Source organism: Mustela nigripes, chromosome 3 (genome assembly GCF_022355385.1).
Source record: "Mustela nigripes isolate SB6536 chromosome 3, MUSNIG.SB6536, whole genome shotgun sequence".
Taxonomy (NCBI): domain Eukaryota; kingdom Metazoa; phylum Chordata; class Mammalia; order Carnivora; family Mustelidae; genus Mustela; species Mustela nigripes.
This window is the reverse complement of record NC_081559.1, coordinates 171,965,367-171,990,555: the sequence shown is the minus strand read 5'-3', so window position 1 is coordinate 171,990,555 and position 25,189 is coordinate 171,965,367. Positions and strand designations below refer to the sequence as shown.

At 33.9% G+C, this 25,189-nt stretch overlaps 1 protein-coding gene across 1 annotated transcript in view; it reads left to right on the top strand.

The window, feature by feature from the left end:
• LOC132014588 (CUB and sushi domain-containing protein 3-like) overlaps positions 1–25,189 on the top strand; it is an 809,760-nt gene that overhangs the window by 655,342 nt on the left and 129,229 nt on the right. The window contains exon 10 of the mRNA XM_059395524.1: positions 12,949–13,052. Coding sequence (XP_059251507.1) covers positions 12,949–13,052 — 104 coding nt within the window. The remainder of the gene's footprint in view (positions 1–12,948; positions 13,053–25,189) is intronic.

Sequence of the window (25,189 nt, the reverse complement as noted above, 5' to 3'; positions counted from 1 at the left end):
TGAGCCACCCAGGCAGCCCCTCCCCATGTCTTTTGATTGGGGCATTTAGCCCACTTATTTTCAGGGTAACTATTGAAAGACATTAAGTTACTGCCATTCTATTGACTCTAAGGTGACTGTCACTCTATATTGTCTCTGTTCCTTACTGGTCTACTACTTTTAGGCTCTCTTTTTTCTTAGAGGACATCTTTCAATATTTCCTGTAGAGCTGGTTTGATGTTTGTAAATTCTTTCAGATTCGTTTGTTCTGGAAGCTTTTTATCTCTTTATTTTCAATGACAGCCAGGCTGGATATAGTATTCTCAGCTGCATATTTTTCTTATGTAGTGCTCTAAATATATCATGCTAATCCTTTATGGCCTGCCAGGTCTCTGTGGATAAGTCTGCTGCCAATGTAATATTTCTACCATTGTATGTTGCAGACCTCTTTTCCCAAGCTGTTTTCAGGATTTTCTCTTAATCACTAAGATTTGTAAGTCTTACTATTAGATGACGTGGTATGGACCTATATTTATTGATTTTGAGGAGGGTTCTCTGTGCCTTCTGGATTTTGATACTTGTTCCCTTTGCCATATGAGGGAAATTGTCTACTATAATTTGCTCCAATATACCTTCTTCCCCCACTCTCTTTCTTCTTCCTCTGGGATCCCAATTATTCTAATATTGTTTCATCTAATGGTATCACTTATCTCTCGAATTCTCCCCTTGTAGTCCAGTAGCTGTTTGTCTTTCTTTTGCTCGGCTTCTTTATTCTCCATCATTTGATCTTCTATATCACTAATTATCTCTTCTGATTCATTTATTCTAGCAGTAAGAGCCTCCATTTTTTATTGCACCTCATTAATAGCTTTTTAAATTTCAACTTGGTTAGATTTTAGTTCTTTTATTTCTCCAGAAAGGGATTTTATTTCTTCAGAAAGGGATTCTCTAATATCTTCCATGCCTTTTTCCAACCCTGCTAGCTCCTTGAGAATCGTTATTCTGGGCTCTAGTTCTGACATATTACCAATGTTCATATTGAATTGGTTTCTAGCCATCAGTACTGCCTCTTGGTTTTTTTATTTTTTTATCATTTTAAAATGACAATGCCTTGTCACTTTACCCAGATAAGAATATATAAATGAGTGAATAAAATACAAAAAGGGTATAAAGACCCCAGAAATATATATGCTAACCAAATCAGAAGAGACCCAAAACTGGGGAAAAAGAAAGTGGGTAAAATAAAATAAAAATTAAAAAATTATATATATACATATATATATAATTATATATATACATATAATTTTTAATTTTTATTATATATATTATTTACATATAAATATTTATATAAATATATTAAATATATAAATAATATATATAAATCATCTATACATTTTATATATTATAATATATAATGTTTAATATATAATATATGAATTATTTATATTTATATATAATATATAATGTTTAATATATATATCATTTATATATATTTTAGACTTGTGAATAGAGCAGAGTCATCCACTTGATTTTGGGTATATTTTGGTCTCTTAGAAGAAACAACCTCAAAAATTATAAAGAAGTAAAAACTTATACATACACAAAAATAAAGGAAAACATGATGATAGGATGGAATATGAGTGTAAAGATGAAAATTTTTAAAAAATTCTAAAAAAGGAATTCATAAGATAAGTTGGTTGGGAAAAAAACATAAAAAAGATGTGGAGAGAATGTGATCAGGCTGGGGACTAGAACAAACCCATGTGCTAGATTTAGGGTATATTTAGATCTATTGGAAGAGGTTGTATCTCAAAATTTTAAAGAAAAAAACCTATATGTATACAATAATAAGGTCAAATACAATGAAGGGATAAAATATGACTATAACAATGAAAATTTTAAAATATTTTTAAAGTGTACTGTCATGATAAAATAGTTAAAAATGTTAAAAGAGGAAAGAGGACAAGTCAAAATGAAGAATAAGAAAAAAATAAAATTAAAAAAAAACTTAAGTTTGCAAGACTAAAGGATCTTGGGAAGAAAACAATGAATTCTATGTATTGCTTTCCCCTAGCTCAGGATTTCCGCAGTTCTCATTGATTGGTAAAGTTGGTCTTGGTTTGATATTCTTGCTGATCTTCTTGGTGGGAGGGGGTGTGCTTTTGCAGTGATTCTCAAACGTTTTTGACTGAGTTAGAATTGCACCACCCTTTCCAGGGACCAGGCTAAGTAATCTGTTTGGGTTCACTCTCGATAGCTTTTGTTCCCTGAACACTTTCCGAAGAGCTTTGGAGGATGGGAATGAAGATGGCAACCTCTTAATCTCTGGCCCAGAGGAGCTGAGAGTTCAGGGACCCATTCTCCAGTACGCTATCAGAGAAAAGCAGTCACACCCTCCCATCTCCCTGGTCTCTGGCTGCACTCCGTCCGTGCTTACCTGGCCTGTGACTGAGGGGTTCTATCTCTGGCGCACAGCCCCATTTGGAGTCTCCAAACCCAGCAGATTCCTACTGTGCCCTCCTGTGCTGCTTTTCCTGCAGGAGGACAAGGGGCTCTCTCCAGATCTGCCACTTAAGGGGTCCCTGTTCGAAGAGCAGTGTTCCAAATGTGCCTTGGATAAAGGTTTAAGGTAACCATAGGCTGAAAGCTTACTCCGTGACCCTGTCTCTGTAGCTGGCTTCCCCTCTTTGATACCTCCAGCTCTGCCACACTCAGGCAGCCCCAGTCTTTCTTTGACCCAATGGGTCCTGAGACCACACTGTCCCCACACCCCCAGTAAGCATCTGGGGGAATGTCCCTCAGTGGAGTAGACTTCTGAATGTTCTGATGCTCCACTCCTTACTAGGAGCCAGCTCCTCCCCTCCACCGTCTATCTTCCTGTTTTCTCAGATTCACTTCTCCACATGTCCTACCTTCCAGGAAGTGGTTGATTTTCTGTCCTAGAATTTCTGCTCTTCTTGTCTTCTATCTCCTGTTGAGTTTATAGGTGTTTGGAATGGTTTGATAACTATCTAGCTGAACTCCTGGGACCTAATAATATTTCAGTGTTTTACTCTTCTACCCTCTTGCTTCCTCCACATGAGATTATTCTTAATCGACTATGTGAGTAGCTTAAAAGTTTTTTAACATAACTCTCAATAAGCAGCACTATGTAAGCCATTTGGAATCATTTCTCTACAAATAGAAGTCAAGATAATGGCTTATTTGGTTAAGAGAAATTAAGATAATTATAGATTATTTCTATGTTTCAGGGGCATATTTTATTATCACAACTTTTTTTCAGCAATCCCATGAGCTAAATGCAGTTTTCTTTTCCCACCCACAAATAATAATTAGGAAAAAATAAGGGAGGCATATGTATGACATTGCTTTCTCTACAAATATTCATTATATTCTTCCAGTTTCCCTAGTAAATGTTTCAGCCCTGCTACCAACTAAACAAGTAGAGGAAGTGTTCTTGATACATTAATATTTGTTGATTTTTTATTAGCATTGCATTTCATTTCCACATTAAGCAAAAATAAAAGGATATAAAATGTCTATTTGGTCAATTCCCATATTAAGAGAGAATCCATAAAAACAAAATTTCACATCAGAGTCCTGATGCTACTTATTACATCCTTTTATAAACAAAGTTTTTTATTTGTTTTTCCAAATTATCTTTATACCTTCTAATTTTTTTCTTTTTGGAAATATTTCAGTATACCATTTTTGAGTTTATTATGTTTTATTTATATTAAAGTCTCCAATTGAGGCAAAATTAGTTTTTATTTTTTAATGCATAGACTTTACTTTAAAGGTCTATTCCAGTAAAAATATTTAAACTACGTTTACATGAATCAAATTAAAATGAATGTGTTCTACAAATTCACTTAGACTATTACAGCTTCTCAGTGATTGGGTGTCATTGAAATTGTTCAAGAATTACAAATGTCTAAAATTTCAAGTGACAGCTCAGTGGTTAAGTGCTTATCTGAAAGTATATGGACTAGTTAGTAATTAATTTATCACTTAATTTAAAATGAAGTAGGGTTCTCATTGTTATATATATATAAATGTGTGAATCTCAGTTACAATTCTGGCAAAATAAAATCTACCATTAAATGGGTGTCTAAATCCTTTGGGACATTATTATACAATAATGACTATCAAGGGTTTGGCATAGAAATAGCAATCAAACTATCAGTCATTTATTTGATAGCTAATTTGTCTCTACTAGCTGATTAGGCTTTTAAAGGCATAGAAAGGAGGCATTCCCTGGTTTTAAATGCAATATATTGTGAACTGATTTAGGGTAAAGTGGACTGTGGGATTTCTTCTTTTGACAGGCTGACAGATCAGATATTCTGAAAGGGCCTTCAACTGAAAAACAAGAAACATATTTCTCAGTGCATTTCTGGTTTAGAAGAAAGCAAAGAAAATCTACAAGGCTATGCATAGATACTGTATAAACACACATAAATAGATATACACATAATGAAAAGAACATGAACTGAAATGAAAATAAGAGATGAAATGGGAAGAAAACTTGGTTTTCCTTGGAGCAGATGGCAATAAATCTCTGGAATGAGACGACTAAGATGGGGGCCTAGTCTCCTTGGATCAATAGGTGAAGAAGCTAAACTTGAAATTTAGCATTTATTTAAAACCCTCAGAGAATGTTAAATGGCACCAGCTTGGTAGTAAGTCTTGGATTCAATTTGCATAAAATGAATAAAATTATACCCAATTTAGGGCCTCAGGATTCTCAAAGCTAAAGCTCAAATAAATACGCTTTTACTATTAAATATAGCAAACACATAGGGAAGAAAGCTATCATGAATGAGTCACTAGAAATATCAGTTTTTTTTGGAAATGAGGGCATTTGAAAACCCTCCAGTATATGGTAGAATTTAGAAAGTCACATGCATGTGCAGGACAAGGCGCATGTTCAGAAAACCCGAGAAGACCTTAAACTTTCACCACTAGCTGATGTGTAAACCTAGTGTAAGCAACAAGTGAAAGCTAAGGCGACTTGCAAATGGTCTGGCTAAGTATTAAACAAGTGTGGGGCACTGAGCCAATCCTCAAAGACTGGGGAAGGTCTTGTCATGGTCTGCATATCTGTGCTCACTCAAAATTCATGTGTTGAAGTCTTAATGCCCAATATGATGATATTGGGAGATCGGCCCTTAGGAAATACTTAGGTCCAGAGGATTAAAAAAAAAAAAAAAAAAGATTTCCATTTATGAGGAAGAGTGTTCCCACCACACACTAAATCAGCCAACATCTTGATCATAGACTTTCCAGCATCAAGGACTAAGATAATTTTTTTGTTGTTGTTTATAACTCATCCAGTTTATGGCATTTTTGTTATAGCAGCCTAAAAATACTTAAAGTGATTGCTTTTTAAGCTCCTTGTATTTAAAAAAAAAATCAATCCAGAAAAAATATTGTATGGACACAAGTTAAACTTTCAACCATCAAAAACAGCAAATCCTGGAGAAAGGAGAGAATCTGATTTCCAGAGTTACTGCATTATAATATTCAAATGTCCAGTTTCAACAACAACTGAATAATTGCAAAGCATACAAAGAAGCAAGAAAGTATGAGCATTCAAAAGAACAAATTGATTTGACCAAGAAATCCCTGAAGAAAGTTCAGTCATTGAGTGTATTAAACAAAGATTTATCATGATTCTATTAATTATGCTCAAATAATATGGACAAAGAATTGAAGGGAACCATAAAAATGATATATTAATAAAATCTGAATATCAATAAGGAGATATAAATTATAAAAATAGGAATTTGGGGAATTCAGAATATAAAACTGAAGTGAAAAATTAACTAGAGAAGTTCAATAGCAGATCTGACCAGGCAGAAGACAGAATTAGTAAACTTGAACAGTTTTTTGGACAACTAAAATTATCCAGTCTGAAAAATAAAAATAAAAAATAATAAATAAAAAATAATGAAATGGGCATAAGAGATATGAACAAGTTAGTAAAAAATGTATTATGAGAATCTTATATAGATGCAGAAGGAATATTTAAAGAAGTGATGGTCAAAAATTTTCCAAATGTGAGTAGTACATGAATCTACACATTAGAAGCTCAAGAAACTCCAAGTAAACTCTAAGAGTTTCATACATGGACAAATCATAGTTAAATTGCTGAAAGATATAGACAAAGAGAATCTTGAAAGGATGAGGGAAGAAGTCACTGGTCATGTGCAAGAAATCCTAAAAATATTAACAGCTGATTTTTAATAAGAAAAAGACATGGAAACCAGAAAACCATAAGATAACATATTTAAAGGATGAAAGAACAAGGATTTTTGACAGATATAAAATTCTCTCTCTCTGCCTGCCTCTCTGACTACTTGTGACCTCTGTCAAATAAATAAATAAAATCTTTTAAATAAATAAATAAAGTGGAAGAAAAGAAACTAATATTTAGAGTACATAATCAGTAGCAATAAAACAACCTAATTTAAAAATAGATAAAAGACTTGAATAGCCAGTTCTCCAAAGAAGATATGCAAATGGCCAATAAATACATGAAAAGATATTTGATATTATTATTCATTAGAGAAATGCAATCAAACCACAATAATAGAAAACTTTACACCTACTGGGATGACTACAGTAAAAACAAAATAAAAATAAGCAACACACTTACTTGGATGACTACAATAAAAACAAAACAAAAATCAAAACTTTTGAAACGTGGAAAAACTGGAATCCTCCTGTATTGCTGGTAGGAATTTAAATTTTGCAGCAACTCTGGAAAGTAATTTGGCAGTTCCCCAAAAAGTTAAACATACAGTTAATATATGACACTGAAATTCCAGTCCTGGGCATATACTCTGAAAATCGAAAACAAATATTTGAACGTTTACATGTATACCAATCTTCATAGTAGCAATATTCACAATAGGCAAAAAATACATACATCACATGTGACTATCAACAGAGTTTTAGTTAAACAAAATGAACTATAGACCTAAAATAGAATATTGTTTGGCCATGAAAAGGAATACATTTGCTACAATATGTATAAACCTCAAAGATCTTATGCTAAGTGAAATAAATCAGACACAAGAAGACAAATAATTCTACTTACATAAAATACTTCTTATTGGCAAATTTATAGAAATATATAGCATGTTAGAAATTACCAAGGGCAAGAGAAAGGGAAAATGAGGTGTTATGGCTCAATAGTCCCAAGGTTTTGGTTTGATGTATTGGAAAAACTTTTGGAAACAGACAGTAAGAGTTGTACGACATTATGAACATAATGCCACCAAACTGTACACTTAAAGAATGGTTAAAAGCACAAATTTTCCTTTACATATATTACCATAATAAAAAAATAGCAAACATAGAGGAAACACAGATAATATTAGAAATAGAAACAGGACAAAAGCCTAGATGTAGCATAAACTAAAAGAAAGTGAATAACTATATGACAATGAATTTGAAAATTTTCTCAATGTTGAAATATTTCTGAGAAAAGTAAACTTATTTCAACTGACTCAAAAGAAAACAAACCTGAAAGTCTGAATAATTCAAAAAGTTAAAAAAAAAAAAAACTACTGCTCTCCAGAAAGAGCCTTAGATATTTTTACAACATAGTTCTTTTATTTTTTTTAAAGTTTTTATGTATTTATTTGAAAGAGCACAAGTAGGGGGCAGAGGCAGAGGGAGAGAGAGAAGCAAATTCCCTGGTAAGCAGAGAGCCTGACCCCAAGATCATGACCTGAGCTGAAGGCAGTTCCTTAATTAACTGAGCCATGCAGCTGTCCTTTACAGGATAGTTCTACCCAACTTCCAAAAAATAAATTATTCTCAAACTTACAGAAGCTTTTCCATAATAGAAATGAAAATATACTTGTGTCAATTTATTTGATGAAAAATTTTGATACTAAATCAGCAAGGAAAACCGGAGAAGAAAACTTCCTTGTCTTCATAAAGTATAATTACCTCAATAATATTCTTAATGGTGAAATATTAGAATAATTTTCTTTCTTTCCCTTTAATCTTGCATTTCCTTTATTTTTTTAATTTAATTTTCAGTGTTCCAAAATTCATTGTTTATGAACCACACCCAGTGCTCCATGCAATATGTGCCCTCCATAATACCCACCACTAGGCTCACCCAACCCCCCATGCCCATCACCTCCAAAACACTCAGTTTGAGTCCACAGTCTCTCATGGCTTGTCTCCGCTTCCAAATTCCCCCATCTCACTTCTCCTGTCCATCTCCCAATGTCCTCCATGTTATTCCTTATGTTCCACAGGTAAGTGGAACCATATAAAAATTGACTCTCTCTGCTTGACTTAGCATAATCTCTTCCAGTCCCATCCATGTTGATATAAAAGTTGGGTATTCATCCTTTCTGATGGAGGCATAAACTCCATTGTATATATGGACCATATCTTTTTAATCCATTTGTCCATTGAAGGGCATCTTTGTTCTTTCCACAGTTTGGCGACTGTGACCATTGCTGCTATGAACATTGGGGTACAGATGGCCCTTCTTTTCACTACATCTGTATCTTTGGGGTAAATACCAATTGCACGGTAATAGGGAAACTCTATTTTTAATTTCTTATGGAATCTCCACACTGTTTTCCAAAGTGGCTGCACCAAGTGACATTCCCAAAAACAGTGTAAGAGGGTTCCCCTTATTCCACATCCTCTCCAACACATGTTCTTTACTGTGTTGTTAATTTTGGCCATTCTAACTGGTGTAAGGTGGTATCTCAATGTGGTTTTGATTTGAATCTCCCTGTTTGCTAATAATGATTAATATTTTTTTCATGTGTCTGTTAGCCATTTGTATGTCTTAATTAGAGAAGTGCCTTTTTATGTCTTCTGCCCATTTTTTGATGTGATTATCTATTTTGTGTGTGTTGAGTTTGAGGAGTTCTTTATAGATCTTGGATATCAGACCTTTGTCTGTAGTGTCATTTGAGAATATCTTCTCCCTTTCCATGGGTTGCCTCTTTGTTTTGTTTACTGTTTCCTTTGCTGTTCAGAAGCTTTTTATCTTGATAAAGTTCCAAAAGTTCATTTTTGCTTTTGTTTCCTTTGCCTTTGGAGACATATCTTGAAAGAAGTTGCTGTGGCTGATATCAAAGAGGTTAGAGCCTATGTTCTTCTCTAGGATTCTGATGGATTCCTGTCTCATGTTGAGGTCTTTTATCCATTTTGAGTTTATCTTTGTGTATGGTATAAGAGAATGGTCAAGTTTCATTCTTCTACACATAGCTGTTCAATTTCCCCAGCATCATTTATTGAAGAGACTGTCTTTTTTCACTGTATATTTTTATTTTCCTGCTTTGTCAAAGATTGTTTGACCATAGAGCTAAGGGTCCATATCTGGGCTCTCTACTCTGTTCCACTGGTCTATGCGTCCATTTTTGTGCCAGTACCATGCATGCTGTCTTGGTGATCACAGCTTTGTAGTAAAGCTTGCAATCAGGCAATGTGATGCCCCCAGTTTTGTTTTTCTTTTTCAACATTTCCTTAGTAATTTGGGGTCTCTTCTGGTTCCATACAAATTTTATGATCATTTGTTCCAGCTCTTTGAAAAATGCTGTGGAATTTTGATTGGGATGGCATTGAAAGTATAGATAGAAGCATTTCCTTTTAAGTGAGCTACAACTTAATGAGGCTAACTATAACCTATTCCATTAAACCCCAGAAATCCAGGGCAGTTAAGATAAAAGAAACTCAGTCAGAGAAGGATAATTATCATATGGTTTCACTCATACGCAGAATATAGAAAACAATGCAGAGGATTAAAGGGGAAGGGAAGGTAAATGCAATGGGAAGAAATCAGAGAGGGATTCAAACCATGAGAGACTCTTAACTATGGGAAAGAAACTGAGGGTTGCTGGAGGGGAGACCAGTGGGAGAATGGGGTAAGAGGGTGATGGGTATTAAGGAGGGTGCATTATGTGATGAGCACTAGGTGTTATATGCAACTGATGAATTATTGAACTCTACATTTGAAACTAATGATGTTCTATATGTTGGCTAATTGAATTTAAATTTTGAAAAAAAAGATAAAAGAAAGGGAGAAACAAGAACAGCACCTGGGTGGCCTAGTTGGTTAACCCACCTACTCTTGGTTTCAATTCAGGTCCTGAGTGAGTCCTTTGTTGGGTTCCATAGAAGTGGGCTTAAGACTCCTTGTTCCTCTGCTCCACCCTCACCACCCTTCCCATACTTTCTACCTCTCTCTAAAATTAATAAATAGGACAGATAAGAATATAAATTGTTATTTACAGAAGATATACTTGTTATATATAAAACTAAAAATAATTTATAAATAATAGTAGTAGGAAAGTCATCTAAATGTAAGCTCAATAAGCAAAAATAAATTTCCTATCTATATACAAACAGTGAAAAGGTAAAAATATAAAGATATATACCATTTGAAATGACAAAAAAAAAATAGGCACCAGGGTGGTTCTGTCACCTCAGCTGCCAACTATTCATTTCATCTCAGGCCATGATCTCATGGTAGTGAGATCAAGACTTGCATCAGGCTCCACACTCAATGGGGAGTCTGCTTGGGATTCTCTCTCTTTGCCTCTTCCCTCACTCATGTGCTCTCTCTCTCATAACTAAATAAATCTTTCAAAAGAATAACAAAAAATAATAAAAAATGGTTTTCAAAATGTGTATAGAAAAATTGAATATCTGACTCATAAGATGGTCTTATTTTATAGCGATAAGCCAATTTCTGTTCGTTCAGGGACACTCAAACTGATCAAAGAGCTCAATCTAGAACTCTCAAACCAACATCCTTATTTATAGACTCTTGAGATATGTCAGTCTGACATGCAGATCATTGGGGAAAAGAGGTCTGTTTACTCAAGTAATATTGAGACAACTGCTTATTTATACTGAAGCTTTGAAAAGGGGGATCTCTGCTAGGTTACTATTATTGTTTATGTCTCTATTTCACACACTTTATGAAAATCACTTCCTCAAAAATAAATATTTGAAGAAAATAGGTAATGCAGAAGTGATACTTATAAAATAATTGATTAAAAGTTCACTTTAGTAAAATTAGTAATTCCTTCTTATCAAAAGATTTTTTAAAAAGAAAGCAAAAAAGCAAGCTATCAACTTGAAGAAGATACTGCAACTCACATAACATGTAATAGATTACTATCCATAATATATAAAGCTGACCTCAACTAGTGAGTTAGACTCAGTGGTGTATTATGAACGGTGTATTATAAATGAGTTACAGGTAGAACGAAGACATTGATCTTAGCTCTCTGTGAGGCAGAGTAGGGCCTGGGTAAAAAATTTTTATTGGAAGCAGCCTCATCTTTTTACCTCAATGTGTCTTAAATATTACTCTTTCCTATGTGCACTATAAAAGAAACATGTTGGGAATCACTGATATAAAGAATTATGAAATCAATAACAAGCAGTCCAGGGGCACCTGTGTGGCTCAGTGTTGTGAAATCAGGCCCCACGTCAGGCTCCACATTGGGGCTAGCATGGTATTCTCTCTCTCCCTCTTTCTCAGCCCCTCCTTCCAAAAAATAAATAAACAAGCAGTCAAGTGAAAAATAGTCAAAATACAAAGTCATGTCACAGAAAAGGAAACATAAATGACATATATATAAAAATATATACAGCTTAATTATTAAGAAAATACAAAAGATATATACTTTACACACTCTCTACATTGGTAGAAATAATTAAATCTAATGTACAGAAGTTATAAGTATTTAAACTAGTAAAATAATTTTGGAAAACCTTATGACACAATATCATGAAATTAAATGTTTGCTTGTTTTTGAGAAATTATAATTCTAAGCATATAACATAGAGATATACATTTGAACTAGGAACTGTTTAATAGTGTTCATAAGCATATTGTTTATAAAAACAAAAAAGTAAAAACAACCTAAATCTCTAATGACAGACAATTATCAATTGAGAGTATCTGTATGTAACTATCTATATGTAATATAAAACCATTAAAAAAATCAAGAGGTGTCATAATAAAAAAAAAAGTTATAAAGCTTAAAAAATCCAGAATATAAAATTGGTCATTTTTTTAGAATTTCTCTTTATATTTCCAAGGTAACAAATAGCTATGAAAATTATTAGAGAGATGCCTTTTTAATTTATTCTTTACTAAAATTGGTGACCTTGGGCATTCATTTTTTTAATCTAAAATAATGAATATTATTTTATTATTAACTATTTTTTGCTCAAGGCATGATTATATATGACAGTATTTATGTAATTTCTTCCTGTACTGATTCTTAATTACATTATTATTTAATATAATATCAGGTTCCTAATTTAAAAATTACAGTTTTATTAAATATGAATTTTTGCATAAATGTATAAACAATGTATGAATGCATAAGTATATGTTAGTAAGAAATAATACTAAGTTACGTATTGTGGTGTCATTTGCTCCCGGTTTTACTAACATGTTATAATCATTTGAGGGATTCTGTTACCAAAGGATACACAAAAGTAAATCCAATACCTTTAAATCTGGTAATTTAGATTCAAATTTAGCTCTAATGTTTTTTTAAGCTTTACTATTTAATGGAAATAGCACACTGTGTTTTTCCATGTTAGTTTTATAAAAAATATATGCAAATGTATGGAAAACCACTCTCCGCCTACATGTACTTTTTATAAAGACTTCTCAAAGTAGATTTGCATTAATCATGCTTCAAATAAGAGTTTCCTATAAACAGAAGCCATGCCATTTCATTGAAAATTATTACAGAAGGTGCATTAGAGCAAATAGAAATCATGAAAATTATAATAATTGGATTTTAGGGATAGTCAGACATAGTCTGCTCGCATGGTATGTATATGGATGAATACAATGAGTCTGATATGCATTTTCAACATTTCTTTGCCTGAATTTTTATTTTTATTACATATTGCAATATAGTTGAGATGTTTGTTTCTGTTTATTGCTAGGTCATACAGATAAATTTTGAAGAATTTGATCTGGAGATTGGCTATGATACATTGACCATTGGTGATGGAGGTGAAGTTGGAGACCCCAGGACAGTACTCCAAGTGTAAGTGCTCACCATCTCATTCTTGACTTTGCCTATCAGGTCTTTATTAAATTTTACCCTTTTTTCTCTTTCTTTCTTTTTTTTTTTTTTTTAGTTGGTCCTTTCCACTACTACGAACAGAAGAAGCATAGTAACTTGGTTATTATGATCAACCTACATATAGTATTTATTAGTTCTTCTTCAGTGAGGTTTAAGATACTGGATCTAAACAGAATTTTCTAGACTCCACTGGCAAACAGAAACCTGTCAGAAATGGAAGCTCACAGTAAAATTGCAGAGTGGATGATTAGGGTTTATTTTGGAAAATACCCTTGCCCTTAGAGTTTAGAAATGGAAAGGAAAAAAATATATATATATAAAATGGATCCCAGGGGTCTCTGATATCTGTACTGCAGACTTGTGGGTCATGTTCATGTATTGGCTGTAAAATCATTCCTAGCCATTGAGATCTGAAGTTTAGATTTGAAATAGATGAAGTAGAGCAAATGGGGATTTTGATATGGGCTGAAACAATGATCATGTATCAAAAAACAGGAAATGCTAAGAACTTATTTATTCCCCAGTCCTTGGGCTATTCATTCCAATAATCTACCTCTGATAGTGGCATGGAAAATATTTTGGGGAGACTATATTGTGTTTTCTCCTTTGAACCTCAAAAATTTAGGATTCACTTTCTCTCAGAATTCCTTTCATAGCTATTGATTTTCAGTTCAGACTTCATGAACACAATGGATTTCCCTAAACCATCAAATTGAAGTTCACACTGAGTATTTCATCTCCACTGGGAATAAAAATTAAAGCTTCATTCTGTGAGCATTACCTTTTAGACTATTCAATCAATAGATCTAAATTGGTCCCCCTAGTGAGAATGTGGGAGGGCTAGGAAAGAGAAGAAAAAAAATAATACATTATGTTTAAAACACCCTAAGACTGTGAGAGTAGCAAGTGTGTATGTGCATACACATACACACACTATTCAGATCCAGACCTTATTGTAATGATATGGATCTAATTTTTCTTATAAAACTCAAAATAAGAAAAAATAGGGCAATACCTTTACAACTTTTAGATACTGAGAGAACAAAGAACTTTTTAAAAAAATACAACCATACTCTAAAGAAAAATTAATTCCTCCTTGATCAAGAGATGCTTTAAATCCACACTGTTCTAGGCTGTGTGTGTGGGGTGGGTGTTACGCCTTGTTTCCCACCCCACCCCGCATAATGTCCTTCCCACAATCACACACTGCCACCACTATCTCTCACCACAGTCCGCATACCTACCATCCCCATTTGACCTCAGTTGCAAAAACAAAAACAAAAAAATTATTAGTGGTTTTGCTGCTCACTTCAAAATTTTAATTGTTAAGTGCATATGATGCCCTTATTTCATTTTATATTGGAAGACAGGGATGGGGAGAGTTTTAAATTAATTTTTAAAATCCTGTCTTGAATGGATGAAATCAAATAGTGGATGAGGTGAGAAGCATGGGATAATTTAGTGAAAAAAAAAAAAATAAATAAATCTTACAGTTGATTTTTTGAAGAAGATTATTCCCAAATTAGCTGGACAACAAAAGATTCTATAGAGAACAAATGTATGGATGGGTAGTGCCTTTATAAACCAAATAAATAGTCAAATGGAAATAGCTGTATGTCACAGACTAACATGAGTTTCCTTCTGTTGCTGGTAGGAAAAAGAAGAAAGAGTTATATATTTTTTTCCTCTTCTCATATTCCTCTTGTTATACTGTCCCTTTTTTGTGTAGTCGTTCTACTTTGTTGTTATATTTCCCTCACTCTGAGAAGTTATATTAATTTTGAAAAATTCATGAGATTCCCATTTTTCGTCCATATTCCTCTGTCTGTAACCAGATACTGTTTCTCAAACTTGCTTTTCTCCCTGAGAAACAAAATTGCACTTCTCTGAAAATATAACCCTTTTCCTAAGTAAGGATGACTGAAACAGAACTTAGGTAGCACCTACTCCTGGAGGTGTTCAAATGAAAGCTGGCTGACTCACTAACAGAGATTTTACAGTGCTAGAATTAGATCAGAAGTTCCTTTGAACGCTAAGATTCTGTAATAATAGAACTTAACTGGATTTGTATCCACCAGAGAAGCTGATCTAAATTTAAGTGAATCTGAAGCCTATTTCTCAAGGTTAACTTTCCCAACTTTAGGACCGCTCATTTGGGCGTTTACAGGGCCCAGAGTAAGAAAGCAAATAAATGCAAACTTATGTATCATATATCTAAATATTATGTTATATATGAAAGCTACATGTCATCAAATATAGTATGTTCCATTCTCCTACCTTGACAAACGCACTTTCATGACGACCTGATAAGACAAGTTGGCATTTGGAATTCTAGGAATTGTGTGGTTTCCTTATGGGGTCATGAAGTTATGGGGCAAATGTGTTCCCAGCCCCAGCCTACAGCTGCCACCCACTCTCACCAACCTTAGCTCCATCCTTCACCAAGCTGTGGTCTTCTCTTCCCAGTTTAAATATTTGAAGACCACGTGCCTCCCTGCAAGTACTGTCCACTGCCCAAGGGTACACATATGGGTCCTATGTCCTGGCCCTGGAAATATGCATGTGGAAAGGAGACTTATGTGTGTTCAGATAGCAGGCAAATCCAGGGTACTGGATTTTTTACAACTAGTGAGTTGTAAAACAGTACTTCTCAAACAAACTGTAAAATAGATTTGTTTTCATTTCCAATCTATCTTGAACTGATACTTTTGTAAAGGGAAGGGAAAATAAATGTATCGAAAAATGAAATAAAAACATATGTGAGTACAATCCCATTATTTTTATATTATGAAATTCACCGCACACAATTGCTCTTAAATTACTTTAGAAGTTTGAAAGACTTACTCCCAATTCTTGTACTGATGGCACAATGGGCTGGAAACTAGCCTAGAATCTGGAAGAAGTCAGGGAGGGAGGCAGGCACCAGTAGATGCATCAACTCCCTGGGGAAGAGGTAAGGAAAGGTCAGAAGGACACCCTCCATGGGGAAGAGATTAGAAAAGGGGTCCTCCTGCCCAAGTTGAAAAACAATATTAGGTATGTGGCATGATAAATTGTCAAGAATTTTAAATTTTAAAACCCCAGTTGAAAAGAATTTATTTTAAATGATGCAATTCGGTGCCTGGGTGGCTCAGTGAATTAAGCCTCTGCCTTTGTTTTAGGTGATGTTCCTAGGGTCCTGGGATTGAGCCCCATGTTGGGCTCTCTGCTCAGCAGGGAGCCTGCTTCCCCCTCTCTCTCTCTGCCTGCCTCTCTACCTGCTTGTCATCTCTGTCAAATAAATAAATAAAATCTTTATAAATAAATAAATAAATAAATAAATAAATAAATAATGCTCTTCTAACAGGTAAAACTAGTCTCCATCTGGACACCTTAGTTAGCAATGTTTATTAATCTATGATTGCCTTTTTGATTTTTATGTTTGATTTATATGCTAATAAATAACTTTTGGCACCAAAACTATTTTCACAAATAAATTCATTTTAAGAGATGTGATAGCTGAAAGTTAAATAATGTAGTAAAGTAAATAAATAAATAAATAAAAAGGCATGCATCTAACAGAAAACTATGTAATATCATATTTTAAATTTTCTTATAAGAGGATGAATTCAGCTTATATTAATTTTATAAGTTTTCATTAAAAAACACAGAACACATCACTTTGGTAAGTATTTAGTCAGATATGAAACATACCAACCTATTTTGTTTAGGTCATAGGATTAAATTAAGCATTAGAAATATGTAGTGTTTTTGTTTCTCATTTTCTTTTAATATTTAAGTTCTAAAATGTAAAGTCAATTGTCATATTCTATTCCATAAAAATATATATATAGTCCATAAAGTCACAATATGTTCAATAGTTAAAATAATCCTTTATAAAAAGACTAATTATGAGGTGTTTTTAAAAACCGTTCTTGTAATTACTTTCTCTGAAGTACAAAGCATTTAGTTTTTGCAATATAGTAACTTAAAAATAATTTAAGTATGCTATGTCTCTTTACCTTGAGACTTTAGCCCCAAAGAAATATGATGAAGTTATCAGCAATGAAATTATTAAGTAATAGAGAATTATTAAATAATAATGTCCATTGTAATTGGACACCATATGTAATATGAATTTCTCCATAGTTTTATCAGATGAAAATTCCTAAAATACTGCAAACTTAAGTTGCAAACCTAAATTCACAATTCAGAGATGTGTTGCTTCTGTTGTTTGCTGTCTCATAATCAAATTGCCCATTTATACTCTTGTCTCTGTTTCTCATTCATTTTCTCTCCATTGGAATTACTTGGAGGACATTTTTTTCTTTTGTGAAATAGCATTTTTTTTTTTTATTCCTGACAATTGCGTGGAATTATAGTGACACGTGTCAAAAGATCTCAGAATATGAACTTAGCCAGCTGATAAAAATTCAGGTAATTGATTTAAACAATCATGCTATTATCTTTTAAAGGCTGTTAAAATAACAGTAAGTTTCTCCAGATTGTTTTCCATGTGCTTTTTTCACACTTATGTGTAAATTCACCTGACAGTGAAAATGGATGTAATAAATTTGAGAGAACTACGAGTGGTGATAATGCAGTAACTGGCATTGAATTCACCTCCAACCCTCATTTCGTCTGGATATAAAAGGAGAGGGTGTTGATTATTTGTCCAACCTTCTTGTAGCATCAAAGGAAGATGGTTAGGCATTTGATCAAGCATGTGATTCTCTTTGTTTTCTTGCCTTTTCTCTCACATGCTTTGCTGTTTCCTTATTGAATTCATGGTGACACTGTTAAGATTAATTAGGTGAAAACTTGCAAAATAAAAGATGAGGTTAAAAAAAAAAAGTCTTCTACCCCTAAGATACCTCTGGAAATTTTATGAATATGCACTGATATTGATTGGATGACATTGTATTTGAACTAGTATCTTAAGGAGAGAAATGTTGTTTTGGATATCTAAACATAACTAATTCTCTTACTTTGAAATTCTAATTTCTCCTATAAAATCAATGTACAGTGTAAAATTTCCTTCTCAGTTATAAGTTGATAACGGCCAGCAATACCCCTCCTTGGGTACTCTCTGTCTCTCTTTCTCTCTCTCTCTCTCTCTTTTTTTTTAAATTTTAAACACACCCACACTTTTGTTAATATAGTTTTTAAATAAATATTATAGTCATTTTAATATTGTAATCATTATATTAGCTTTTTTAGATAAGATAGCTTTGTTATACTTACAGATTATTGTTATTTTTCTCAGCTCATTGGTCTTTATGTTTTGACAAGCTACTTTGTCCAAGGTTTTTTTTTTTTTTTTAAACTACTCAGTGATTCACTCTGTAAAAATCTAGGCTCTACTCTTCTTGGTATCAGACCACTACACATGATATTTGCCTTGAGCAAACTCTTCTACATCCAGGGAATTTACTTTCTCAAATTTGCTTTTGTATTTCCCTCTGTTAATAATGAAAAAAACCTAAATACCAAAAACACCATGGGCTAATGAAAGAAGGGAATATACTAAATATAGCAACGAGGTAATATTTTTTTAAGAGAATGCTGACCACGGTATAAATAAAAAGTGCTTAGAAAATTGACCAGTGAGCAAAATTTTGCATCCCTTATCTTAGAGTTATTAAAAACAAGGAAAAAAAAAAAAAAAAACCTCTTCTTATTGCTCTTCACTGTGCTTTGTACTCTGCTTGCTGTCCTCCACCACGCACACATACTCGCTCACTCACTCACACATGCTCACCATCATTTTTTAAGTTCCTTGAGAACAGTAACTATCTTTTACTCATCTCGGGTTTCCCAAAATACCTAACACAGAGCCTGTGTTAACACTGCTAGGTATTGCATGAATTATAGTGGGAGAGGCAAAGTTACTCCGCATCAAGACACTTACTGAGACATGTGAACAGAGAAGGTATCTTTGCAAACATTGGCAAGGACATACGGTGCAGACATGCTTTCGTTCACCTGGGCTGCTGTCACAAAAATACCATAGACGGGGTGGTTTATCAGCAACAGAAATTTATTTCTCACAGTTCTGAAAGTCGGAAGTCCAAGATCACAGTGCCAGACACACATTATTTAGTCCTGTGGAGAAGATTTAATGCATACTCATGAAAATGACTTGCTGTTGGGCAATAGTAAATATATGCCCTTGGAATTTAAGAATTATTTAGGCAAGATGAAAATAGTCTCTGTGACATGTTGATTTCTAGCAGCAAATTATTAAATATAGAGAGAGCTTACTTTTTTGGTTCTTCATCCTTTTTTCATTGTGGTTGTAGCTACATCTTTCTATTATGAAAACACTAACAATTTTACTAAAGAAAAAGTCAGTTTGCTATTGTTTGCTTTGGTTTGTGTATTTATTTTTGCATGGATTGAATTGTCTAAAATTTAAAAAAAAGTCTTTTAGTTAACGTTTCTCTCTGTTTAATCAGAAATATTTGTACTATGGTAGGCATTTCAAAAGTGGTTGTAAAAAAATGAAACAAAATATAAAAAGGGTATCTAAATCAGCTGGATTTCCTCCCACTAATAGCAAATATTAAAGACTGCCCCTTGCTAGAGTGCTAAAAGTATAAATGAAGGATGGCACACATAGCTGAACACAAAGTTATATGTGCTGAGGTCTTTATCTTCACATTCCCCAAAAAAATGTTGATACAGAAATATTGTGTATGAAGTGAGAACTGTGACAGATACCCTCATACACCTTATGCTTTTGAATTAGCCAATAAGAACTTCTGAAACCTAAATCCATGAATGAAATAAATGTCATAATTATGGATTACTCAGTTACCTAAATAAGCTAACATTTATGTAGTTCTGTTATTTCTAGTACTCCATGTATTATCATTTTTAAGGAAATATATTATTATTCTAAAATGTTGATCCACTTTTTTTCCTTTTTATTTTTCTCAGGTTTATTGAGATATTGAGATATAACTGACAAATAAAAGTGTTAAATATTAAATGCATATATACTTGGTGATTTTATACATATATATATATATATATATATTTTTTTTTTTTTTCCCCAGTGTGGGGCTCGATCCCAGGACCCTGGGATCATGACCTGAGCCGAAGGCAGAGGCTTTAACCCACTGAGCCACCCAGGCACCCCAGTTAGCATCCAAATCTTGATTTCACCTCAGGTCATGATCTTAGGGTCGTGAGATCAAGCCCTGCACTGGGCTCTGTGCTGGACATGGATCCTGCTTAAGATTCTCTCTCTCAGTTTCCCTCTGCCCCCTTCTCCCTCATGCTCTCTCTCCCTAAAAATAAACAAACAAACAAACAAAACCATACTAAAGCCATTTGAATACTCATTTGAAATAATGTGGGACTCCCTCCTCCATGATTAGAAAAACCCTTTACTGTCAGGGATGGGAGTTGGATAGAAAGTTGTCCAAAGTAGGTGAAATTTCAATTTGAGTCTAAACTAAAGTGCATGAGATGCTGTTGGAAGGACATTAGCCACTGAACCTGCATCCAAAGAGTGTGGTTTCAAGTGAGGCACCAATGTTAATAAAATATAATCAAAAATAAAATCACCACCAACAACGTGAATTCTCTTCACTACGTGAAGAAAAGAATAAATCACTTTTACTCCTGAGTAGGCACTAAACCAGAATATAACATACATTATATGCAGTCTGCTAAAGAGATTGCAAAAAAAGAAAAATAATCTCACCCATTTATATAAGCAGATACAATCCATTACATATGTGTTGATTATCCTTATCAAAAGTAAAACAAAATTAACTCTTATCCATATGATAAGCTGGAAGTTACACCCTAGAGCAAAGCACCTAGGCTTTAACTCTCAGGCACAGAAGCAGGATGAAGGGGCACCATCTTTCTTCATGTTCACATTTCAAGGAGATGGCTCCAAGGCCTTCATGAAAGACATTCTTGATGTGTAAAACTGGAAGAGTTTTGTTTAGCTTTTACACCATTTAAATAGGCCTGAAAAACATCGAGAAAGCAAGTATTTATAATTTTAAGTTTTCTAAAGGAAATGATAAAAAGAAATGGAAAAGTAGGAAAGTTTTCTTTCCCTTTTGTAACCAAGGACAATTTGAAACTTTTTTTTTTAATTTGTATTTGCACTTATAATTTTTCTTTTTGTGACTACTTTATAATAAAACTACAATTTTATAATTATCTCAATTGCTGTTTCTACTTTGCTCTGGGCAGTTTGCAGTCATCTAAATATACAGCAAATTCACAGTAAAATACAAAGCAAAGCAATTATCAGGAATACAATAGGATGAATTTAAAATTTCAGTACAATATTAGCTGTGGAGGAATAACCTTTAAATATGTTGTACCAATGTTGAATGGGTAAAGAAAATTCTTGATGGCAAAGGTCAAATATTTTCTTTCATCATACATTAGTTTTACAAATTGCTATGTTGCCTATATTGCTTACACTTTTAAATGATTCAATGTTTATTGTATTATTTTATAGCTCCTTATGAAAGCTTACTAATTTAAACCTAAGGAGTAGCTTCACCCTGGAGCCTGAATCTAATTTTGTCAGTAAGAGTTTATTTCTTTAGAGTCCCAGTAAACTTCTCCTAAGTTCTCACCAATTACATAAGTGACATTACATTTACAAAATAATCTAGGATCTTCAGTAATTATTCCATCTTTCCAGATAATTTTTCCCAAATGGAAACACAAAGATACCCAGAACCATTATCTAGTATTATTGTGAGGCACCTGTTGAAGAGTACATATTGAACTTCCAGTGTTCAATAATACATGACTCTAATTATTTAAATCTTGAGGACAAACCCAGCCTACAGGCCATGTTTTGCATGGTCAAAATCAATAGTTATATTATTATAACAGTCAATTAAATCTCCATAGGTAATAGACATTCACTTTTGCTTATCTACACTTGGACTGGAGAGAACTTGTTATTTCAAAGTTAATCAAGGGGCATTAAACTTGTCTTCTATAGCTTAATTTGTAAACACTGGATTTCTGTTTGTCTTCTAATTAAATGCTTTTCATTCTGCAGCATCCTACTAGTCAAACAAGTTAACAAAACTGTTTTTTTTTTAATGTCAAAATTATAAAGTAAGTATATAGATGGGCATTAGTTATTTTACTTTGGTATTATTAAAACTTACTAAGAAGATAATCTCACTTTTTGCTCTGTCAATAATTAGATTGCTGGACTGAGAAGTCCAGATCATGTGTTGACCAGATTAAGAGAAAAATTATGCCAGACCAGTTAAACAGTTAGGGAAGACTTTATTCAAGACTATGGACTCCTACTGGAATAGGGACCAAGACTATTGACATAGGAGTCAGTACTATTATAGTCCACAGACAGAGAGTTTGCAGTGCTACCTCTTTTCGTGATTATATTTCAGAGGGATGGCTCCCAACTCCTTGAGAAACATATTCATAGGTTGTAGAAAATTTGCGTCTTGAAGTGCAGAGAAAAGATGTACAGTTCTAAGTTTTCTAAAGTAAAGGCTCTTCAAAAAGGTAGAATAAGAGCTTGTAATCAGGAAGGAGACTCTCAAAGTTTAGTTAAGCTCAGGGGAAAATTAAGGCTGTCTTGGCCACTGGGAATATAATTTTGAGCTGTCTGGGTATAGTGATTATGGGGCCTATTATTGGGAGTACAAAAAGAAAAATATAGTTTAAGAAATAACCTGTTTTTTTTTTCTGTAATAAAATGTGACCTTTTAAAGAAATTTAAAAAACACTGCTGTGAATAAGACAGTAAGGCAGTCCACGAAAATCATACGTTCTCTAGAATACCTTTTTCTTTTTAAAGATTTTATTTATTTATTTGACAGAGAGAGATCACAAGTAGGCAAAGAGGCAGGCAGAGAGAAAGAGAGAGGAGGAAGCAGGCTCCCCGCTGAGCAGAGAGCCCGATGCAGGACTCAGTCCCAGGACCCTGGGATCATGACCTGAGCCGAAGGCAGCGGCTTAACCCACTGAGCCACCCAGGTGCCCTAGAATACCTTTTTTAAGCTGAGTTCCGTGTCATCCTCGGTTGCTCTAGAAAATTTGATTTTCAACTCTTTTGTAAGACCCACTGCCTAGCCCTTTATGGCTGCTGGCTTCACTTGGCAAGCGTGGGTCTCCCTGGGTTTTCCTTTCACTTTGATCATTGTATGGGTGATTAACAGTACTTCAAAGAGTCCCTCCAGCATAGGAACAGACAGTCTTTCCTCTACAACAACTTTAAGTAGACAGAATCTCCTGGTTAATAGAGGTGGCAGACTTCTGGTGGGTCCTTCAAGGTCCTTTGCCTTATGACTTTATGTCTCAGGACTTCTGGGGAAGAAAGAAGCCCTTTGAAGTATTGGACATGTTTATGAGAGGATTCGGTTAAATTGGGTACAGGACATGATCTCTGATGACCCAAATTCATAAGCCTGCCAAATATAAGTTCAAAGGGAAAATATTTTGCTTGCTTGCAGAGGTTGCTCTAATTTTCCACAAGGCTAGTAGTAAAGGTCTAGACCAGTTTAATCTATTATATTGCTGAATTTTAACAAACGAGTTTGATTGTTCTTACTGGAATCTGTAAATATTTGCATCATTACTAGATGGCAGTGGAAATCAGATAACTTCCTCTCTCTGATTCATTATGCTCTAGTATTCCTTAAGTGGAAAATGTTTGAAGAAAGACTTTACCACTGCTTGAGCATTGGCATCTGAAGAGGGGAACAACTTCTTCAGACCATCCAATTATTATAATCCCATAACTAGACAAAACATCTTAAATTCCTCAGAAATTAATTCTATGAAATCCAAATGCCACCAAAATTTTAGAGAAGTTGGTTGGGGAAAACTGTCTACACAGACCTTAGGAGAACCTGTGAAGAATTCTACTGGCACATTTTTCATCTCTTTAATATGTTTTGGATAACTTCATCTTTTTAGGTATATGTAGTAAGAGTCTAGTGCCTTTAAAAATCCTTTTTTACTTTGGCATTTATGTTGATGATGTAACATTGCTAACCAAGAAATAAGGACTGTGGCATGTGTTTTTGTTAGCTAATTCCCAGAGTTCAGTGAAATTTCTCTTAGCTCCTCTTAATCCATTTGTACATTTTTTGTGTGTGGGGGTGTGGGAAGCATATTTTTGGAAATTAACAAAAATTGCTTGTTGTATTGAATGTGAGGCTTCTAAGTTTGAAATCTGCCGCATTTAACAGTGGCTTTTGAAGCTCTGTCAGCAAAATCATTGCCTTCAGAAGTTTTCATTCTGCCTGCGTGAGCCCTGCAAGAGATTACTGATCTGAGCAGCCTTGAACAAGTCAGCTATCAATTTTCCATGAGATTCTTTCCCCTCAAAGTAGGAACCTTCTTCTTCTTTTTATTTTTTTTTCCAAATTTTTTCTGTTGCAAGACAGACAAAAACATATACTATATGGGGGTGCAATTACCATGACTGCTATTGATGAGGCTGTTTGTGCCAACTTAGTTCGAGGCAAAATAGAAGCTTCCAGAATTTTTATAAAGAGTCAGCATACCATACAAAGCCTTATGCTGGCCACTTTTATCCTAAGAATATGACCCATCCATAAACATTATGAAATTGTCATTATGAACAAGAATATCAGACAAATCAAGTCAAAGCCCCGTGTCTTCTATTACCATTGAACAGTTGGGACCAACAATATGATTAGGATCTGGTAAAAACAACACCGACAACAACAACAAAAAAAACCCAGGATCTAAGAGATTGCATTTCCTAATAGTATTTTTGTTGTTGTTGTTTAATGACCCTTTATACCTAGTCTGATGGCATACCCACAAATTTGTAACCTTACTTGTAAGATAGTTGTTATAACACATAGGACAGGAAAATAAGTCAAGTGACTCAAGGTAAGGACTTGAGCCTTTTTAAAAGTGTGCCTGTTGCTATTATAGCATCCCAGTAACCACAGTGCCCTGATCCAGAAGATCTGAGAAATACATTATCAACATGTGGTCTAATGAATCCTTGCTTTTGAGTTAACGCTCCAAACGTGGCACCCTTATTTTCACGACAACACAACTAGAAAGGCTTTTCCAAATTCAGAATTCCCAATGCTGAGCAGTCATCTCACAAT